The 21,652-nt window shown below is 39.4% G+C and overlaps 1 protein-coding gene across 1 annotated transcript in view; it reads left to right on the plus strand.

Moving 5' to 3' along the window:
* NSF (N-ethylmaleimide sensitive factor, vesicle fusing ATPase) overlaps window positions 1-21,652 on the plus strand; it is a gene marked incomplete in the record, with an annotated part of 153,800 nt that overhangs the window by 106,244 nt on the left and 25,904 nt on the right. Inside the window, 2 exon segments of the mRNA XM_014591835.2 lie at window positions 15,026-15,092; window positions 19,454-19,533. Coding sequence (XP_014447321.1) covers window positions 15,026-15,092; window positions 19,454-19,533 — 147 coding nt within the window.

A 21,652-nucleotide genomic window follows, 5' to 3' on the forward strand; every position in this document is an offset into this window, starting at 1 on the left:
CTTGCACTTTATACGTTTAGCCAGAAGTTTGAAAGATTAAGGCCATGTGAGAAAGTAAGAAGGCATGTGTTTCACCATACTTTTGAGAAATGCTAATCAGCTCATTAAGTTTAGTTGCTAATAAATAAGGGAAAACATCTCTGCTACAAAACTGTTTCAGAAATGTTAATGAGCAACTAGTCGAGGCCTCAGTACATTGTGGATAAAAGTTTAAACTTGTCTTATTCTCCTTTGCTTAGATTGGCTTTTCTCCCCTGACGCTTGTGTCTTTATGCAGGCCCTCCTCACAGTGGGAAGACTGCATTAGCTGCAAAGATTGCAGAGGAGTCCAACTTCCCCTTCATCAAGATCTGTTCTCCTGATAAGATGATTGGCTTTTCTGAGACAGCCAAATGTCAGGCCATGAAGAAGGTATTGGGATTTTTACTTTCATTTTAATTTCTTACCTCTTAGATGTGTGTGTGTGTGTAAATGTATATATGTATCTACCTTTGTCCAGGTATGTACGTAAAACCTAAGTAACTGTATTCCCAAGTAAACCTAAATTAGAATATCAGGGTGGGTAGGGACAGTTATTGTTTGAGTTTTTAACTTTATAATACATTTTTAAATTAAGAGTTAACTTATCTTCCAGATGATGCTCTTTTACATACATATCAAGATTAATCTTTTTTTTTTTTTTTTGGTATGGGGTGCATGTGCTCACTGGAGAGAGACAGAGAGAAGGAAAGTGAGAAATCATCCACCAGGGGAGATGGCCACATCACAATCCCTTCTCCTCCATTCTCTTGGGACTTGGGGCATGCATGCACACACACCCATTGTGTTTTTTGAGCCACAGAGTGGAGGGCTCAAACCATGCAGACTGGCTATGTGGGAGCCAGCCACCGCAACCACAACTGTCTGGCCACTGACTGGCCTAGTTTTCATTTCTTAAGTTTGTATCAATTGATTAAAAGAAGGATCATAGGTATGAGTCGGTAGGGTGGAAAAAATTCATGTAGGGCTCTTTTTTTTTTTTTTAATTTGCTATAGGGCACATGTGTGCAACAGAGAGAGAGAGAGAGAGAAAGTGAGAAAGCAAGCCTCAGGTCCTGGACTCGAACCACAGCTGGCCATGTGGGAGTCTAGCGCCTTAACCACCACACCATCTGCTGGCCCCAGTGTAGTCCTTTCATTAATGTACTTAGCTGAGCTGTTCAGAGTCAATTATTGGCTCTATGGAAGAACAGAGATATATCTCTGGGAAGATTTTTCCCAAGAACCTATCAGAGGCTGATTGCGTATTAGGTAATAATCGGAGTCTGTGTGGCACCTTAACGCAATGCTCACCCTTCTTCCCTTCTCCAAGTGCAGTTCCTTACCTTCTCAACATGGCCCCACTGAGCCATTGTGAAGTTAGAACAACATGGACTAGAATTCTAGAGCTGAAAAGACTGTGAAACCATCTGGTCCATCTCTTTTACAATCTAGCAAGCGCACTATAAGTTGTCTAGAACAGTGGGAGGCTGTGCTTAACAACAACAAAAATCAATGATGACAACTCTTTTTTTAAAAAAGAATTATTTATTTGTTTTATTATTATTATTATTATTATTATTTAATTTGGCCAGAGAGACAGAGAGAGAGGGAGAGAGGAAAGTGAGAAAGTAAGCCACCAGGTCCAGGACTCGAACCATGTGGGAGTTCAGCGCCTTAAAAACCACACCACCTGCCAGCCCCAATAATGACAACTGTTAATGGCTGTCTCTTCTTACATGGTAGCCAGGGTTTCCATTATTTTTTATATCAAGCTGAAGTATTTCTTTTACTTAAATCCTTTTATTTATTTTTGATCTTTTACAGATATGAACTGACTATAAGTCAAAGAGATGTGGGAAAATCAGACTCAGGGAAAAGAAGCTTGAGAACTGGAGTGCTTCCCAGTAAAGACAGCTTACCTTGCTGCCAGATACTCACCCTATAGAGTCTACTCCATAGTACAGAATTATTAGGCTGTCGGAAGGTCATGACATGTTTTTCTGTGCAAAAATGGGTCATGACTTTCCCAACAACCCAGTATTTCAGTTTTCTTTAGGAAAGAGTCTAAAGTGAAAAAGTACATATTGTATTTAAAAGGAAGCAGATTATCGGGACCAGCAGGTGGTGTGGTGGTTAAGGTGCTGGACACTCCTACATGGCTTACCATAGTTCGAGTCCTGGACCTGGTGGCTTGCTTTCTCACTTTCCCTCTTTCTATATATATATATATCTCTTTCTATATATATATATATATATGTATCTCTCTGGTCAAATTAAAAATAAAATGAATGAATAAAAGTAAAATAAAAAAATTTTAAAAAGGAAGCAGATTAGCAAAAAATTTAAGTTTGAGAAGTTAGTCTCTTATTTAGGCATGTGACAGAAAACTGTTCATCCAGGGTGCTTGAAATGGATGGCAGAAGCAGAACTCATACAGGGTTCCAGTCATACACACTGAGACATCAAGATGCTTCTTGATGGGGGGGGGGGTGCTTTCTCACTTTTCTTCTGTCTCTCTTTCTCTCTCTTTCTTCCTCCCCTTTGAGCACACATGCACTATGGCAAAATTATTAAAAAAAAAAAAAAAAAAAAAAAAGATAAATACTCTAGAGCCAGCCCTGCAACCTAGTAGTTAAGGGATCCAGATCCACATGGCCAGCTGTGGTTTGAATTCCAGCCCTGGTGCCTTGAAAAACATGCTGAATGCACATTTGTGCATGCCCAAAATCTGAAAGGAGAAGGGATTGCAGTGTGACCATCCCCTGTGGGGGGTGCTTTCTCATTTTCTCTGTCCCCTGCCTCCAGTGTATACATCCTCTGGCAATTTTTTTTAAAGAAAGATAAATACTCTAGGCCCAGCCCTATAGCCTAGTGATTAAGGGAGCTGGACCCCATGGCCAACCATGGTTCAAATCCCAGCCCTGGTAGCTTGAAAACAGCAGGCGTGTGTGTGCGCGTGCATGCCCAAAATTCCAGTGGGATGGAGAAATGGAGAAAGAATTGCAGCATGAACATGCTCCATTAGGGGTTGCTTTCTCCCTTTCTCTCTGTCTCTCTTTCTCTTTCCAGCAAGCGTACATGACCTCTAGCAATTAAAAAAAAAAAAAAGGTACATACTCTATGAGGATATTTTAAGTTGAGTGAGAAAGAGAAACATGAAAAGAGAAGAGAATATCATAGTCAGTTTACTCATTTTCTGAGGTGAAACTTGTACTATCTATCCTTCCCAAGAAAGTCTGGAGAAAATAAGTAGGACCAGTAACTTCTCTAGAAGTTAAGCGACTTATTCTGGTGAAATTTTAAATAACCCATGGAATCTGGAGCCACAGAACTTCCCATTTACTTATCAAATAGCTAGTTCTGTTTGCATTTCCAACCTACATCTAGACTATACTATACTGCACTATTCCCTATTTCTATACTCTACTAGTTTACAAGTTGTCTCTGTGCAGATGGTAAATTACTCCATTGCTCCTCGCCAGCTGCCAGCTTCTACCTCAGATGTACTCTGAGATGTGGGTGGATGGACTTAGTTTTTCTATAAAGTTTTGAAGAAGTACATTAGGCTTCAGCAGATCAAAGCTGCTTTGTAAGTGTGAGATATTATCATTTTTATTATTTTAATCTCTTGCAAATTGACTTGGGGGAAGGTAGTATGTGCTGATTTTAGAGGCTTAAATGGTTAAATTAATGGCTTAATAACTTATGATTTAATCTTTAAATTGTTGATGCCTTTCAAGGTAGATTTTTAGATGAGTAGAAGGCTAAGGAATATAAAAATAAGTGTCTATACAAGCTTATTCAAAAGTATTTCAATTCATGATTCACTGTATCACTCACGCACTTTTAAACTTATAGAAATTATTTCTGCTTCAGCGGTATAAAAAAAAAATTCATATTTTACTCTGGCTTTCCTTGAGAGGAAAATTACTTTTCCCTGTAACTAAATGGAGAAAAAAATGAAGCCTAGGTTTCTTGGAAATATATTAGAAATATTACAAAATCTTTCCCTGCAAATAGTTTTCACATTGTTACCTAATGATAGGTTGACAAAAGCCTAAGGGCTCAAACCAGTCTAAAGATGCTAAGTCTTCCAGGTTGTTTTTGAAGTGAAATATAAATGCCATTTGTAGTTCCAGCCTACCTCCCATCACTGTTCTTTCTCAGCTCGTCATTTTTAGTGTGAGGATGGAAAGACGTTTCTCTCTCTTTTTTTTCCAGAGCACAAATAACGCGTAATGTTTTAGGATTCTGAAGAAAACATTTATTTGCTTGTAAGTGCTCCCTACTCACACACACACACAAGTGTGGTTACCATTTAAACAATCCCTTTTCATTAGACATTTATGTTTCCAGGTTTTGGGGTTTTGTTTTTTTTTTTCCACAATTAGAAAAAATATTCTATAGAACTGCCAAACTGGGAAAATTCTTGCCTCTCATTTTCTTATTAGACTTTTCTTTGGTACAATAGCATAATATGACTGAGAATTTGGGTTTAGGCTTCAAATAGATCTGCATTTGAATCCCAACTTCACCACACCTACTAGCTTGATGACTTTGGATATGTCATTTATCCAGTAAACCTGTTTTGCTCATTTGTAAAATAGAGGTAATATTAATAGTTGCCTCATAAGGTTATTATGAGAATTAGGGGCCAGCAGGTGGCGTGGTGGTTAAGGCGCTGGACACTTCTACATGGCCAACCACAGTTCAAGTCCCGGACCTAGTGGCTTGCTTTCTCCCTTTTCCTCTCTCTCTGTGTCTCTCTCTGGTCAAATTAAAATGAATGAATGAATAAATAAAATTAATTCTTAAAAAAATTATTATGAGAATTAAATGAGATGGTAATTGATGTTACATATTACACTTTCTGGAATTAATATGTACTCAATAAAATGTAAAGATTGTTTTTACTTATCATTATCCTTTTACATACATTATTATCTTAGAATAAATTCTCAGAATTAGAATTGCTGAGGTGAAAATATTAGTATTTTAAAGATTTTGGTACATATAAAGAGACTTTAAAAATTCATGGAAGGGAACCAGCAGTTAGCGCAATGGCTATGTCATTGGACTCCCACATAGTCGACCGCGGTTCGCGTCCCAGACCCGGTGGCTTAAAACCCACGCTAGGCGCATGTGCGTGCATGCCGAGGAGAATGGAGGAGAAGGGATTGCGGCATGGCCATCCTCTCTGGGGGGTGATTTCTCGCTTTCTGTCTCTCTGTCTCTCTCTGTCTGTCTGGCGAGCGCACGCGCCCGATAGTGAAAAAACCCTCAAAAAAAAAAAAATCATGGAAAAATTGCATCAAAGTACAAGTTTACTTTGGTCCAAAAAATTTTTATATCTATGCATAGGTTTTTCATGATATACATTTCCCATTAACTTTCTAGAAATTCCTTGTATTGCCCTTAAACTCTTATGTAAAAATACTGATTTATAAAGCCCACCTTCTCAGACAGGTATACTAATATACTCATGCAACCCCACCATGTGAGAGTGTGAGTTTTTTTGGATTCTCACTTGATCATATTTTTTTGCCAATTTGATAGGCAAAAGGCTGGCATTAGTATTATTATTTAATTTTAGCTTTATTTATTTATTTATTTATTTATTTATTTATCTTAATTGGACCAGAGAGGGGCAGAAAGAGAGAGAGAAAGTGAGAAAGCAAGCCACCAGGTCTAAGACTTGAACCGCAATTGGCCATGTGGGAGTCCAGTGCCGTGCCTTGCCACCTGCCAGTTCCGGTTTGTAATTATTATAGCTACATCTGAATGACTAAATGCTCAATTCTAAAGATTTTCCCAAATACTTTGTAATGACAGTAGTTTGTGAAAGTCAGAAATGCCTAACGTTAATTTTGGTTGAAGAATGGTCCAAATCCATTAATCCACAGAATCTTTTTTTTTTAATTTATTTTATTTTATTTTAATTTCTTTTATACACTCAATCACTACACATTACTTAGCTTGTAAAGTGAATTTTCCAACATGAATACGTTGCTCACCAGTCCAGTTAAGCCACAGGATATCTCTACATGCCATTTTATTACTTACACCAACAAGTAAGAGTTTTTTCTGTAGACAGGGCCATTAGGCTTGCTTTAATGAGCATATAAGAGTTCATGGTAATTATGCTGTTGCTTTTTTTTTCCACAAATAGATGGTGCCAAAATACATGAAAGCAGTTTATTCCCAATTAATTTAAATTCACCTTGTACTTCTCTTAATTTGCTTAATGAATCTTTTCTCTGTAGATACATCCCTCAATACTGCCAAAATATGTTGAAGTATTATCCTTACATTCTGGGAGAAACCATATGTTCGATTAAGATATTTGCAGTCTTTACAGATCTTCATCTTCTCTCCCATTTTATGTTTAATTCCCAAACTTCATTTTTTTTAACTTTAATTCATTTATCCATTTTTGCATCTATACTTTTTAAAAAATCAATTTCACCAGTTCTGTTATTGGTGTTAAATGAACAAAAGAAGAAAGCCATAGGATTAGATTTTAACTCGCTACCTAATCTTACAGAGGTGAAATGGAACAATCAGATATGACTGAATTGTTTGAACAAAATTAAGTTAAAATATCAGTGATTTTTAAAAACTATACCTATTAATAACCTGATATAGATTTATTTTCAAAGGATTGGAAATTAATGGAAGAAATTTTCCTTTCCACTAGCTTTGCAAGAAAGAAATAATCTTCTTTGAATATCCTCCTGTAAATCCCACTGCAAATTGTAGTCTGCACAGAACAGAATCATGGTGCCTAATCCTCCTCTTTTCATGGTTTAGGCTATACAAAGAGCAGAGCTGGAAATTGGATCTTTTGACAGCAGTTACTAAGCAACAGAATTTGGATGTTTTTGGTTAACATCCTAATATATCATGTAGCTGATTTGTTGAAGTTTGTGCATGTCTTAGCTGAGAGAAGTGGCCACTCCGGAAGTGACTACAGGTCCCTGTGTGGCTGGGGGAGGGTGTTCGTTATTGTTTTGTTTAATATGCTGTGTCTTTTTGCACTTGTATCTGTTTGGCATGCAAAGGAGGAGGTGTAGAACTTTCAAGACATTGTGACTTTTTATATTATTAAGAATACCCTACTCTGCGGCTCATGTTATATGAAAATGTAAGAATTTTCCTGAAAAGCAGAAAGAACAAATAAAGGATTTTAAGGTCATTCCAGGAAGCTTTAGTGCTTTGCCAAAAGTTTAGGTCCACTTCCTGAGGCAGTTTCATTAAAAGACAGCTAATGTTTGCTTGGTCTACTCCCAAGTTATTTTTAGAAACTAGAGATTATTACTGATAGCACCGATTTGAATTTGCTCATTTATGTTTTTATATGCAACCAAATATGATTAGAGTATGCTTTCAACTAATTGCTGACAGATTTACTACATTAGGGATTTTATAAGCCATCAGATTTGTACATCATCAGATTGCTGCTAACTAGGTACTTCATGCCAACCACTTCAAAATTGAGATGAACTCTTTCAGCCCCCAAAGAACCAGAGAATTTGGCCTCTCTTGCCTAGGAGTGCTAAAGAAGTCATAGGAAATGGAGGACAGAATCTCCTTGGAACGCACTTTGCTGTGGTTTGTGAGTCAGAAAGGCGAGGCTTAGTATGGAGCTAATGCTGGCATCTTCCCATCTGTGTTCATGTGGGTTGCAGCTGCTGCCCCTCCCCTGTGCACAGGGGGCCACCGCTTGTCTGAAGATTCCAGGACTGGGCTGTGTGTCCTCAGATTGCAGTGTCCTCGAGCCCCCTATTGAGACCTGTCCCTAGTCCCTATGTGGCAGGAGCCCCACTGCTGCCTCTCAGTGCTTACAGACTTTACCCAGAAGACTCTTGCCTGGTGCCCAGGCTCCCATATCCTGGCTTCTCTCTCATGTCCCTGTCCTCACTACAGGTGAGCCTGTGTCATTCATCTTCCATGCTGTAAGAGTTGGTATCAAGCAGTTTAATTATGTGCATAGCTAGAAACAGACTGGGATTCTGTTTTCTAGATGTTCTTCATCCTTTAGAATAGACCTCTCATTATTTCTGTGCTGACCGAGTCACTCCTTACCACATTACTTCCTCCTTTATTTCTTCCCGTTTTTTTTCCCTTTAGCTTTATCTCCCAGACTTCCCACCTGACTCTAAGACCCTATACATATGCTGATGCTTTAACTTACTCTACCTACAGGCAACTCCCTGATAATGCTAGAATGACCTTACATTCTTTAGATTACTGTTTTTAAAGAGTCTGCAAGATACAGTCCTTAGCTCCAGCCTTGGCCCACCCGCTGCCTCTGCATCCTGGCACTGTTTGATCTGGAACAGGCACTGTGTATCTGCTGTGACTGGTGATCCATTTGGCATTTCAGTCATAGGATTCTAACTGGGGTAGTTTGTATGATTTTATTTTTTTCTTCATCATTCCTTCCAAAACCTCTCCTGCTTTAGGGGTTTATCTAAAGTTGTGGTAGAACTTCTTGGCTCAGTATGTAAGTATCTCACATAGATTTTAGACTGAGAGCTGAACTCCTATGCATGCCAGTCAAATCTGAGTATCTTCTTAGCAAGCATTCTGTCGAAGCCGGGACCAGGAAGCCAGGAGATGAAGGGACTAAGAAGGTGAGGCAGAACTCATGGATCCAGGGGGCAGAGTGGTGACCTCATCATATACGAGTGACTAGATAAGGAAGAGAATGCATGTGTGAGAAATCAAATGGGTGTGTGTGTATGTATGTGGTGTGTGTGGTGCGTATTTAAATGGGAGCAGGGTAGCTACCCAAAGGAGTTTCAGTCGCCTGAAACTAGTCAAGTTACAACTGGAATCACACAGCCTCTGTCATGGTCAGCATGTTATTAAGAGAGTTAGCTATGGCTGCTCCTCTCCCTGTGGTAGCTATTAGTACACTGAGAGCTGTCTGTGAAAAACCAAAACCAAAAGAAGAAGCACATTGTTTTAAATGCCTGCTGTAGATATTTTTCTTCTAAAATGTTAAAGGTAGCCTAATGCAGTCCACTGTGAAGTGATTTGGAGTATGTCGTGAATTACTCCATCTGGGATCAGCCGGTGAGACCACACAACTACTCATCAATGCATCATTGGTTTAGACCCCAGCAGTGTCCTGACAAAGTTCCCTGAAGCCATGTAAGCTATACACCGTTCTGAGAAAGGAGAAAGGCTGATGCAGAAAAAACGTAGAATTACTGCCACCAGCAAGGCCATGGTATCTCAGGCACCTGCGGCTCTAGTCCACGATCACACATCCTGATGGCATCTTCCCATTACATACTTGCAGTAGAGCTTTTAGTAGAATTCTAGAAAATGTTTTGAAAAACAAAGCCTTGTTTTCAATGATTCTCCAAAAGTCTGCTGAATTTATAAGATACTATTGATACATTGGCTACTATATTGATCCAGGCTTCAAAAAATAGTAGGAACCACTGTGGAACTGCTCCCAAACTCTTTTGTGGTCTTGAATTCAATGACTGTAAGTCAAAAGGAGCCATCATTACGTATCAAGAGACTGGAATAAATATCTTATTCTCCTCTCCCTGTTTTGTTTGTTTAGGTGTGGTTAGGAGGTACAGGCCTCTTCCCTTCCTCCTCTTTAAATATAATCAATATCCATTCCCCAATCAGCTTCTCCTCCGTTCTTTATTTCAGTTGCCAAACCAGGAAGAATCCCAACTCCAATTCCTCCCTCGTTGCCACATCCAATTGTGCACAAAGTCCTTTCAGTTCCACCTCCTAAATCTCTCTAGAATCTGTCCACTTCTCGGTGCACTCACTCCCAGGCCACCATCATTTCTCACTTCGAATTACTCAGCCTCTAACAACTGTTAGGCCCCTCCGATTTGCTTCTTTATACATCAGCCAGAAAAATGTTTCCAAAACATAAACCTAATAGGTCAGACTGTTCCTTGAAACCCCTTAGTGGATTTCTATTGCCTTTACAATGCAATTTCAACTCGTGGAATGTGTAAGGCCCTCTGTGTCCAAGCTTCTGTGTCACTCTCTGCTCACCTCTTTCCCCACTCCCCACACACACCATGACACCACACTTCTCCACTTAATTCCTCCTGACTGTGTGCCAGTGCCTGTGGGGCTCCTGAATCTCCCCATCTCTGTGCTTCCTACTACTTGGCATACCCTGCTTAGCAATTTCTTCCCCTTTTCATGAGCTCACCCTTCTTCATCCTTCACGTCCCAGCTTAAATGTCACTTCCTAAACTTAAGAATCCAGCCTTGATTCCCTAAGCCCCTTTGTGAGTAAAGGGACAGGCTAGATTATGCTGAGCAGTCCCAATGTCTCTACTGAACCATCCCAGTATCTCAGGGACTCACTATGATAAAAGTTGATTTCTCACCCACGCATATCTGTCATAGCACAGAGGTTCAGCTTGGCTCATTGTGGTGAGTTGTCAGGAAAGTCATGATGCATTTTTCCATAGAAAATATGTCATGGCTTTTCTGATGACCCAGTAGTTTCTCAGAGACTCAAATTTGTAGATTATAGAGGCTCCATCTCAAATGTGAGTTTGTGATTGTCAAAGCAGGAAGAGGAACACAGCGAGTCATGCCATGACTCTTAAAGCATCTTTCAGAAAGTAATCTATTCCCACTTAGAGTTCATAAGCCAATAAGTCTCATAGTTGTGCCTAACTTCAGAAGGAATAGTGGAGTATAGTCCTACCACATGCCCAGAAAGAAAGCCAGTGTGTTTACAATCCCCAGTGATTACCACAGCTCCCTTGCTGTGTGCCACTGTATCTTCTCGTGTTTCCCCTAGCACACTAAGGTCGCACTTTATTGTAATTACATGTGACCTTCCCCATTCTAACTTTTGTGGAAGTACAATCATAGTCTTGTATATTATTATCTCCAGAGACTTCATTAATGCTTGACACCCTAATAAGAATTCAAAAATATGTGTTGACTGAATGAATGAATAAGGCAACATTTCAAGAATCGATCCTTAGTTCTTTACCCTCTGTCTCTACCATGTCTCCTTAAAGATCTCATGCCCTGGGACCAGCAGTTAGCATAATGGCTATGTCACTGCACTTCCACGTAGTCGACTGTGGTTTGAGTCCTGGACCTGGTGGCTTAAACTCACACCGGGCGCGTGTGCATGCGTGCCCAAGATCCCAAGAGGAGAATGGAGGAGAAGGGATTGCGGTGTGACCATCCCCCCTGGCGGGTGATTTCTCGCTTTCTATCTCTCTATCTGTCTCTGTCTGTCTGGCGAGCGCACGCACCCTATAGCAAAAAAAAACCTCTCCAAAAAAAAAAAAAAGATCTCATGCCCTGTCACAGTTTCAGCCATCACTACTCTGAGGGAGAGTTCCATACCCTTACTTCACTCAAACACCTCAAACTATTTAATTGACAATTCCACTTAGATTTAAAATACATAAATTTAAAATAATAAAATATATAAATTTAAATTTATTATTTCAGTAAATATTTATGGGGACCAGCAGTTAGTGTAATGGCTATGTCACTGGACTCCCACATAGTCGACCATGGTTTGTGTCCCGGACCCGGTGGCTTAAAACTCATGCCAGGCGTGGGACCAGCAGTTAGCGTAATGGCTATGTCGCTGGACTCCCACGTAGTCGACCGTGGTTCACATCCCAGACCCGGTGACTTAAAACTCATGCCGGGCGCGTGTGCATGCGTGCCCAAGATCCCAAGAGGAGAATGGAGGAGAAGGGATTGCGGCGTGACCATCCCCCCTAGGGGATGATTTCTCGCTTTCTCTCTGTCTCTGTCTGTCTGGCGAGCACACGCACCCTATAGCAAAAACCTCTCCAAAAAAAAAATGTATTTATTACTTTCTGGTAAGGCATTATCTTGAGCGATATGAGAATATAGATCTGCAGGTCTGGTGTTGAGGATAATACAGGGGAGAATACAATGAATCTATGAGAGGTGCACAGTACACAAATGCTACGTCAGAGGAGAGGAGACAAGTGGCTTATGGGAAGGTGGAATTAGAACTTGCTGTGTGTCAACCATTGACTCTGTTGAGCAAACATCATCCCTGAATATTGTTCCGTGCTTGGTACTAAATAAACATTAACAGAATAAAGTTGTTAGCTACCCTACTATGTAGTAGGGAGACAGACAGCTAAAGGTGAAAGGATAGATGGGATTTAGGTGAAGTGTAGTGGGTGATTGAGGAATAAAGGACATAGTGTAAATATCCACCAGAGGTATTGACCTGATTAAATATCTGGAGGTAGAAATTGTCATATTTATGCCAGGAAATATTTAACAAGGGATTGAATTACAGTGGTGACAGTAAGGGTCAATTATGGTAACTTTTCTTGATTCTTGTAAATCCTTTAAAGGTCAAGTATACACAGGTTGTTTTAAAACTTAATATGAAAGGGGCCAGCAGATAGCTGTGGTGGTTAAAGGTGCTGGATTCCCACATGGCTGACCATGGTTTGAGTCCCGGATCTGGCGGCTTGCTTTCTCAATTTCTCTCTCTATTACTCTGTCCCTCTCTGGTCAAATTGAATAAATAAATAAAGTTAAATAAAATCATTCTTTAAAAAAAAAAACTTAATATGAAAAATACCATGTGTTTTATTTACTTTATTTCTAAGTTTATAGTTAAAAGATACCTACTAAGGAATGTCATGTCAAGCAAGGTGCAGGTAGTACAGGTAGGTTTTACCATGTTGGCACATCGAGGTTGTTTATCAACCAGAGAGATTGGGCTAGAATGCAGAAATTAATTCTTAGGACAACATTGGATGCATTGAGGCCCACTTACAGTCTGTAGAAGAGAAACGATCATCACTTACAAAAGGACTGATCTCACAGCACTGGGGACTTACCTTCAACTTACACATAAACTAACTTTCTTCCTGGTTTGAAATGACTACCTCTTTGCCAGAATATAACCACTTCATTCACTGCTTGCTTGAATTTTCATTTTGCTTGGTTTTATACATGGACCTATCTGATCCAACATACCCAATTTTAATTTGTTTTTTTTTGAGAGGTTTCTGTTATAGGGCACGTGCGCTCGCCAGAAAGACAGAGACAGAGAGACAGGATGCGAAAAATCACCACGGGGTAGCGGGGATGGCCATGCCACAATCCTTTCTCCTCCATTCTTCTTTCGGGATCCTGGGCATGCACGCACACACACCTGGCGTGCATTTAGGCCACTGGGTCTGGGACACAAACCGTAGTCAACTACATGGGAGTCCAGCAACATAGCCATTACGCTAACTGCTGGTTCCCCCAATTTTAATTTTTTGTAAGCTCTTTTACCATTAGAGTCTGATTTATAGTGATGGGATTTGGTATTTACATGTTATTCCTGCTTAACAAGGCCACGGTTCTTACAGATAATAAACTGACATCTGATTTTATTCTGCACATCCCTGTGACTATCTAGCTCTTAAGAGTCACAACACTGAAGTCATGCTCCAGATATATTGGGTTGTTGGAAAAGGCATGACGTGTTTTTTTATGCAAAAATGTGTCATGACTTTTCTGACAGCCAATAGAGTGAGAGATCAGTGTGATGAATGTGATGGGATTTGTCAGTTGAGTGGCAATCAGCTGTTCAGCGTGCCCAAGTGTTACATACTCTGCTAGGTTTTTCTGCTTTGTTTTGTTTTGTTTTTTTAGGCTTTTACCATAGGGCATGTGTACTCACTGGAGAGAGAAAGAAAGGGAAAATGAGAAATCACCCCCGAGATGGGATGACCATGCCGCAATCCCTTCCTCTCCATTCTTCTCCACTTCATTCATTGCTTTCTTGAATTTTCATTTCTTTTGGTTTTATATCTGGGGCTGGTTTTATACATGGGCCTATCTGTGCATACACACACATGCACCCAGAGTTGATCTTTCAAGCCACTGGGTCCAGGATTCATACCACCATGGATCATGTGGGAATCCAGCACCTTAACTACCATACCACCTGCTGGCCCCACACTCTGCTCTTGGTGCTGAAGATAGGCTCTACCTGCCATCTGTCCAGCTGTGCTCCAGTTGTGTCATCTGGGGCAAGTCATCTATTATGTTGTCAGAAAAGCCATGACTCATTTTTGCATAGAAAAACATAGAGAAGTGCATTCTGACTTGTCCAATGACCCAATAATTGCTTGGAGTCTCAATTTCCTTCATCTTTAAGTTCTAAAATCCTATAGTCTATTAAATTCTGATTTATTATAGTCTTTTTTTTTTCAAATTGTTTATTATTTTTATTATCATTATTATTATTAATTTGCCATAGTACATATGTGCTCACCAGAGAGAGATACAGAGAGAGAGAGGGAAAGTGAGAAAGCAAGCCACCAAGTCCAGAACTTGACTAGCCATGTAGGAGTCCAGCATCTTAACCACCATGCCACCTGCTGGCCCAATAGTCTTTAAGTATTAGTGTTTTACTGTGCTTTGTTTAGATATTGCTCAAGAATTAACTAAATTTGGGAACCCATAGTTAGCGTAATGGCTGTGTCACTGGACACTGCGGTTTGCGTCCCGGACCCGGTGGCTTAAAACTCACGCCAGGCGCGTGTGCGTGCGTGCCCAAGATCCCAAGAGGAGAATGGAGGAGAGGGGATTGCGGCATGACCATCCCCCCTGGGGGGTGATTTCTCGCTTTCTGTCTCTATGTCTCTCTCTGTCTGTCTGGCAAGCACACGCGCCCTATAGCGAAAACTTCTCCAAAAAAAAAAAAGAATTAACTAAATCTGGGCTGACAGTTGGCTAGGTGGTTAAGGGTGCTGGATTCCCACATGGCTGACTGCAGTTCAGGTCCGGACCTAGCGGCTTGCTTTCCTGCTTTCCCTTTCTCTCTGTCTCTGTCTCTGTCTGGCCAAATTAAAAAATAATAACAAATGGAATTAAATAAATAACTCTTAAAACAAAGAATTAGCTAAATCTAATCATTTTGGAAATTGTCATAATTATGGAGGATGGTGAGATAATAAATAGATTTGTTTTTTTCTTTCAGATCTTTGATGATGCATACAAATCCCAGCTCAGTTGTGTGGTTGTGGATGACATTGAGAGATTGCTTGGTGAGTCATAACCTTTAGCATTGTACTCTTCTTGCTACTGTTTTTGCTATACAATACAATACAAATACCTTTCTTTGACTTAGAAGAAATTATACCATCATCTCTTATTTCTGATGTCAATGATAGTATTTGTGTTAAAATGCCTTATGACCTAACTCCATTATAAATTGCTTTCCTGTAAGGGCCCTTGTCTCATATTATTTTAATCTTACACAGTGTGTCCTGCCCATAATAAATGATTATTAATTTTTATTGATGGATATATTTGCTAGTAAGTACCTCTGAGCTGCTTATAGCTTAGGAGTCCTCTTGTGAACTGCGACAGACTAATGAAAAAAGGCTTTAGAAGTCATGAAATTCACAGATTTGCTGAAACACTTGAGCAGAAAGTGTAAGCTCTCGTATTTCAGTTTCTACTCTTTCAGAACAAAGACTGTAATCCCTTTCTTCTTAACCCAGAGTCATTGTAATGTCAAAAACAAAATGATAAATGGTGAAAACATTCTGAAAGTTAAGTCTGCTCCAGAGTAATTAGCAAAAAAGGAAAATTTACTAAACATCTCCTGCATTGAAGTGTACTCATAGAACACAAAGATGAGTGAGACTTAATCCCTGCACTCAGCTCACAAGGAGGAAACTACAAGTAAATGCCAGAAAAGTGTTGTTACTCTTTCTATTTCATTGGAGAAATAAATCAGTCTGTCATAAATTCATTATAACAATGCCTCAGGGTGGGGTAATAAATGCTATTGCAGTAGAAACCCACTTGGTGACGTAATAAACACCTGAAAATACTACTCAACACCTGATTAATCCCTTCTTCCTTCCCCTGCCCATAATGGTGTAGTAATGATTTCAAGTTAACTGTTCTTACTACATTTTCCCATCATTTTAAGACTTGCCTCAGTTTCTATTGTTTATTTTCACAAGTTTTGGCAGTGCTTGTTATAAAACCCAGCAGGTATACATGTGAGGTCTCTTTAAATTAATAGTTTTGTCTAGCGACCTGGGTTTTTGGTCTGTTACGTATGATACATCCCAGCCCAGTGTATAGGATTATTTCTTAAACTGCTTTTGGTCACATACTCTTTGCTCTGTGTAAATTCCTTTATCTAAACACAATTGAGATGTGTGGTCATAGCAACACTGCTCTGTCAGGAATGTGTTTCCTCTGAGTATATTTTCACTCGTATGAATAGTTATTATCTGTTCTTGTTTGTGCATTTACTCAGCAAGGATTTGCCGAGTCTTAACTTACTAGACAGTAATTATTAGGGTCTCGGAAAAATCAACAAGATACTGCTTGTCCGTTATAACGTATATTGGTAAAAACTAATGCAAGGTACACTGGAACGTAACATGTGGTCTGTGTAGTCAGAAAGCGGAAGGATCGCTTTTGACTTTAGGAAGCTGATGCCTGCGGGTAACCCTCAGTATAACCTGGGCCTGGTTACCCATACAATATTCAGGGAAAACCAAGGCAAACGCATTCACACTTCATATTGAAGTGTTGGTAGAAGTTTCACAGAACGTTCTCTGTTCTTCACCATGTGAGGGCCATGGTTAGTGGCTCTACCATCTTTTCAGTTTTATTAAAATTTCTTACTTAATCTTCTCAGGCCGGCAGGTGGCGTGGTGGTTAAGGGTGCTGGACTCCCACATGACCAACCATTGTTTGAATCCTGGACCTGGCAACTTGTTTTCCAGCTTTATCTCACTTTCTCTCACTCTATCCCACTCTGATCAAATTAAAACAAATGGATAAAGTTAAATAAAATAATGCTTTAAAAAAATTTCTTACTTAACATTGTCCCTCCTACCCACCCTCTAGCATCATGTTTTGTGGTCAGTGTACTATACTGTTATGGTTGCAGTAATTTCTTAGAAATGTTTGGTAAGTAAGCCTGGTGTTTTGTTTTGTTTTGTTTTTTACTTTCTCTCTTAAAAAAAATACAAAACAAAACTATCTGTGAAAACCAGGTAATGGGGACCAGCAGATGGCACAGTGGTTATATGGCTAGACTTCCACATAGTCAACCACAGTCAAGCCCCAGACCTGGCAGCTTAAAACTAATGCCAGGCACATGTGCGTGCATGCCCAAAATCCCGAGAGGAGAATGGAGGAGAAGGGATTGCAGCATGGCCATCCCTGGGGGTGATTTCTTGCCTTCCCTTTCTCTGTGTCTCTCTGGTAAGCACACATGCCCAATAGCAAAGCCCTAAAAAAAAAAAAAAAAAAGTCTATTAGAAGTCATGAAATTCACAGATTTGCTGAAACACTTGAGCAGAAAGTGTAAGCTCTCGTATTTCAGTTTCTACTCTTTCAGAACAAAGACTGTAATCCCTTTCTTCTTAACCCAGAGTCATTGTAATGTCAAAAACAAAATGATAAATGGTGAAAACATTCTGAAAGTTAAGTCTGCTCCAGAGTAATTAGCAAAAAAGGAAAATTTACTAAACATCTCCTGCATTGAAGTGTACTCATAGAACACAAAGATGAGTGAGACTTAATCCCTGCACTCAGCTCACAAGGAGGAAACTACAAGTAAATGCCAGAAAAGTGTTGTTACTCTTTCTATTTCATTGGAGAAATAAATCAGTCTGTCATAAATTCATTATAACAATGCCTCAGGGTGGGGTAATAAATGCTATTGCAGTAGAAACCCACTTGGTGACGTAATAAACACCTGAAAATACTACTCAACACCTGATTAATCCCTTCTTCCTTCCCCTGCCCATAATGGTGTAGTAATGATTTCAAGTTAACTGTTCTTACTACATTTTCCCATCATTTTAAGACTTGCCTCAGTTTCTATTGTTTATTTTCACAAGTTTTGGCAGTGCTTGTTATAAAACCCAGCAGGTATACATGTGAGGTCTCTTTAAATTAATAGTTTTGTCTAGCGACCTGGGTTTTTGGTCTGTTACGTATGATACATCCCAGCCCAGTGTATAGGATTATTTCTTAAACTGCTTTTGGTCACATACTCTTTGCTCTGTGTAAATTCCTTTATCTAAACACAATTGAGATGTGTGGTCATAGCAACACTGCTCTGTCAGGAATGTGTTTCCTCTGAGTATATTTTCACTCGTATGAATAGTTATTATCTGTTCTTGTTTGTGCATTTACTCAGCAAGGATTTGCCGAGTCTTAACTTACTAGACAGTAATTATTAGGGTCTCGGAAAAATCAACAAGATACTGCTTGTCCGTTATAACGTATATTGGTAAAAACTAATGCAAGGTACACTGGAACGTAACATGTGGTCTGTGTAGTCAGAAAGCGGAAGGATCGCTTTTGACTTTAGGAAGCTGATGCCTGCGGGTAACCCTCAGTATAACCTGGGCCTGGTTACCCATACAATATTCAGGGAAAACCAAGGCAAACGCATTCACACTTCATATTGAAGTGTTGGTAGAAGTTTCACAGAACGTTCTCTGTTCTTCACCATGTGAGGGCCATGGTTAGTGGCTCTACCCTCTTTTCAGTTTTATTAAAATTTCTTACTTAATCTTCTCAGGCCGGCAGGGGGCGGGGTGGTTAAGGGTGCTGGACTCCCACATGACCAACCATTGTTTGAATCCTGGACCTGGCAACTTGCTTTCCAGCTTTATCTCACTTTCTCTCACTCTATCCCACTCTGATCAAATTAAAACAAATGGATAAAGTTAAATAAAATAATGCTTTAAAAAAATTTCTTACTTAACATTGTCCCTCCTACCCACCCTCTAGCATCATGTTTTGTGGTCAGTGTACTATACTGTTATGGTTGCAGTAATTTCTTAGAAATGTTTGGTAAGTAAGCCTGGTGTTTTGTTTTGTTTTGTTTTTTACTTTCTCTCTTAAAAAAAATACAAAACAAAACTATCTGTGAAAACCAGGTAATGGGGACCAGCAGATGGCACAGTGGTTATATGGCTAGACTTCCACATAGTCAACCACAGTCAAGCCCCAGACCTGGCAGCTTAAAACTAATGCCAGGCACATGTGCGTGCATGCCCAAAATCCCGAGAGGAGAATGGAGGAGAAGGGATTGCAGCATGGCCATCCCTGGGGGTGATTTCTTGCCTTCCCTTTCTCTGTGTCTCTCTGGTAAGCACACATGCCCAATAGCAAAGCCCTAAAAAAAAAAAAAAAAAAAGTCTATATAAATTTAAAATGGACATTTGGAAGCTTTTTCCAAAAATTTACAGAAAAGGGTTTCTATATAATATTTTGAGCATTCGGGTTATTGGAAATACTTTTTCATACTACTGATAGTTGCATTACTGTTTTATGACCGCTTACTCTTGATGCAGAAATACCTGAATTTCAGAATACGTGTGTCAAATCTCTAAACACAACCATGTTTCTCTTCCAGATTATGTCCCTATTGGCCCTCGATTTTCTAATCTGGTATTACAAGCTCTTCTTGTGTTATTGAAAAAGGCACCTCCTCAGGTAAAAAATAATAATTACAATGAGAAATAATTTCACAAGGAGTTTTTCAGTAAATTGCATATAGGAGCACTCTCTCTAAATAAGTAAGTTATCATAAACATATAAAATTGTGTTGTCAAAGGGAATTTCGAAAAGTCTCTTGTCTGGCTATCTTAAGGTAAATTGCTTTGTTAACAGAATTTTCCTATTCTTTTCTGAAGCCATCAATCCTATGGTTTCATTTAATATTCAGTTAGTATTATATTTATTTGCTTGAAAAGTTCTCCACAATACTACACATCCCTAACCCCCTGTACCTCCCAAGAGAGTATGATATCAATGTAGAAGGGATTAAATACATGTTTTTGTTTCATTTATCATTTCATAGATTTTCCTGAGAGTTTGTATTTAGGGAAATTTAAGTATATACCCCTAAAGGCAGATTTTTTTTCCTTTATTTTTACAGATGATTTTGAGTTATTTCCCTTGTGTCATGTGGCACTGCTGAAGTGTGAATTTATAGCCAGGATCTTGGCCTATGTGGTTGTATTTTTTAATAATTATTTTATTTAACCTTAGTTATTTATATTTGACAAGGAGGGACAGAGCGAGTGAGCTAGAGAGAGAGAGAACGTGAGAAAGCAAGCCGTCAGATCCGGGACTCGAACTGTGGTCGGCCATGTTGGAGTCCAGCGCCCTTAACCACCACACTGTCTGCCGGCCCCAATGTGGTTGTATTTTTACTGATATTACTATTATAGTCTGTTAATCTTGATAGCTTCACAAATTTAAAACCAAACTCTGGTGGTTGATTAAAAATATTAATGATGCAGAGGCTGCCAGAGCATGTTTAACTGATTCTCATACTTGATTCTGCACACTCTAATCTCAAAGAAATGCCAGTCAGGGACCAGCAGTTAGCGTAATGGCTATGTCGCTGGACTCCTATGTAGTTGACCACGGTTCACGTCCTGGACCCAGTGGCTTAAAAACTCACTCCGGGCACGTATGCATGCGTGCCCAAGATCCCAAGAGGAGAATGGAGCAGAAGGGATTGCTGCGTGGCCATCCCCGCTAGGGGGTGATTTTTGCTTTCTGTCTCTCTGTCTCTCTCTGTCTTTTGGCGCGCACACACGCCCTATGGCAAAAACCTCTCCAAAAAAAAGGAAAAAAAAAAGAAATGCCAATCAAAGACAGATACAAAGGAGTTAAGCGCTAATTTGAAATAATATCTTAATGTCTACATGGGAATTTCATGTTTGAATTTTAAGATATAAACTAATCTTATGCAAAATATGTAATGTTAACCTAGTGAATCTAATTTTTAATTTAACAATTAAAGTTATGTGTTTGTGTATTTTACACTTAAAGGTAAGTATAAAGGACCTGTCTTGGTTTACTATGATTTTTTTTTTTAATTTCTAGAGTAGTGAAAAAAAATACAACCTACAGTAACCTTGAAATTTTTTTATATATGTATACTATAGAAACATTTTAAATCATTTTTTCATAAACCATCATTCCCAGTAAGTGGAGTTTTAGATTATACTAAGGCTGAAGTTGGAGAAGTGAGTATATTTTTTCCCTTCTCTAAATCTCTCAATAGTTTTATAAATACCTAAATAGATATATCTAAAATTGCTGAAAAAAAATTTTCTCCTCAAAATTTATAAATTTATCACACATTTATCATTCCTTTCTTGGGACCAGCAGTTAGCGTAATGGCTATGTCGCTGGACTCCCATGTAGTCGACTGCAGTTCAAGTCCTGGACCCAGTGGCTTAAACTCAATGCCAGGGGCGTGTGCGTGCATGCTCAAGATCCTGAGAGGAGAATGGAGAAGAGATTGCGAGAGGAGAATGGAGGAGAAGGGATTGCAAAAGAAGGGATTGCGAGACAAGAATGGAGAAGGGATTGCGAAAGGAGAATGGACGAAAAGGGATTGCGGCATGGCCATTCCCCCCCGGGGCATGATTTCTCGCTTTCTGTCTCTATGTCTCTCTCTGTCTGGTGAGCGTACGCGCCCTATAGCAAAAATCTCTCCAAAAAAATAAAATAAAAAATTCCTTTCTTATGAGATTAACATATTTAAAATTATTAGACTGGGAGATCTTTTTCCAGGCATTTAAATTTACTCTTC

This window comes from Tupaia chinensis, unplaced genomic scaffold, assembly GCF_000334495.1.
Source record: "Tupaia chinensis unplaced genomic scaffold, TupChi_1.0 Scaffold000624_1, whole genome shotgun sequence".
NCBI lineage: Eukaryota > Metazoa > Chordata > Mammalia > Scandentia > Tupaiidae > Tupaia > Tupaia belangeri.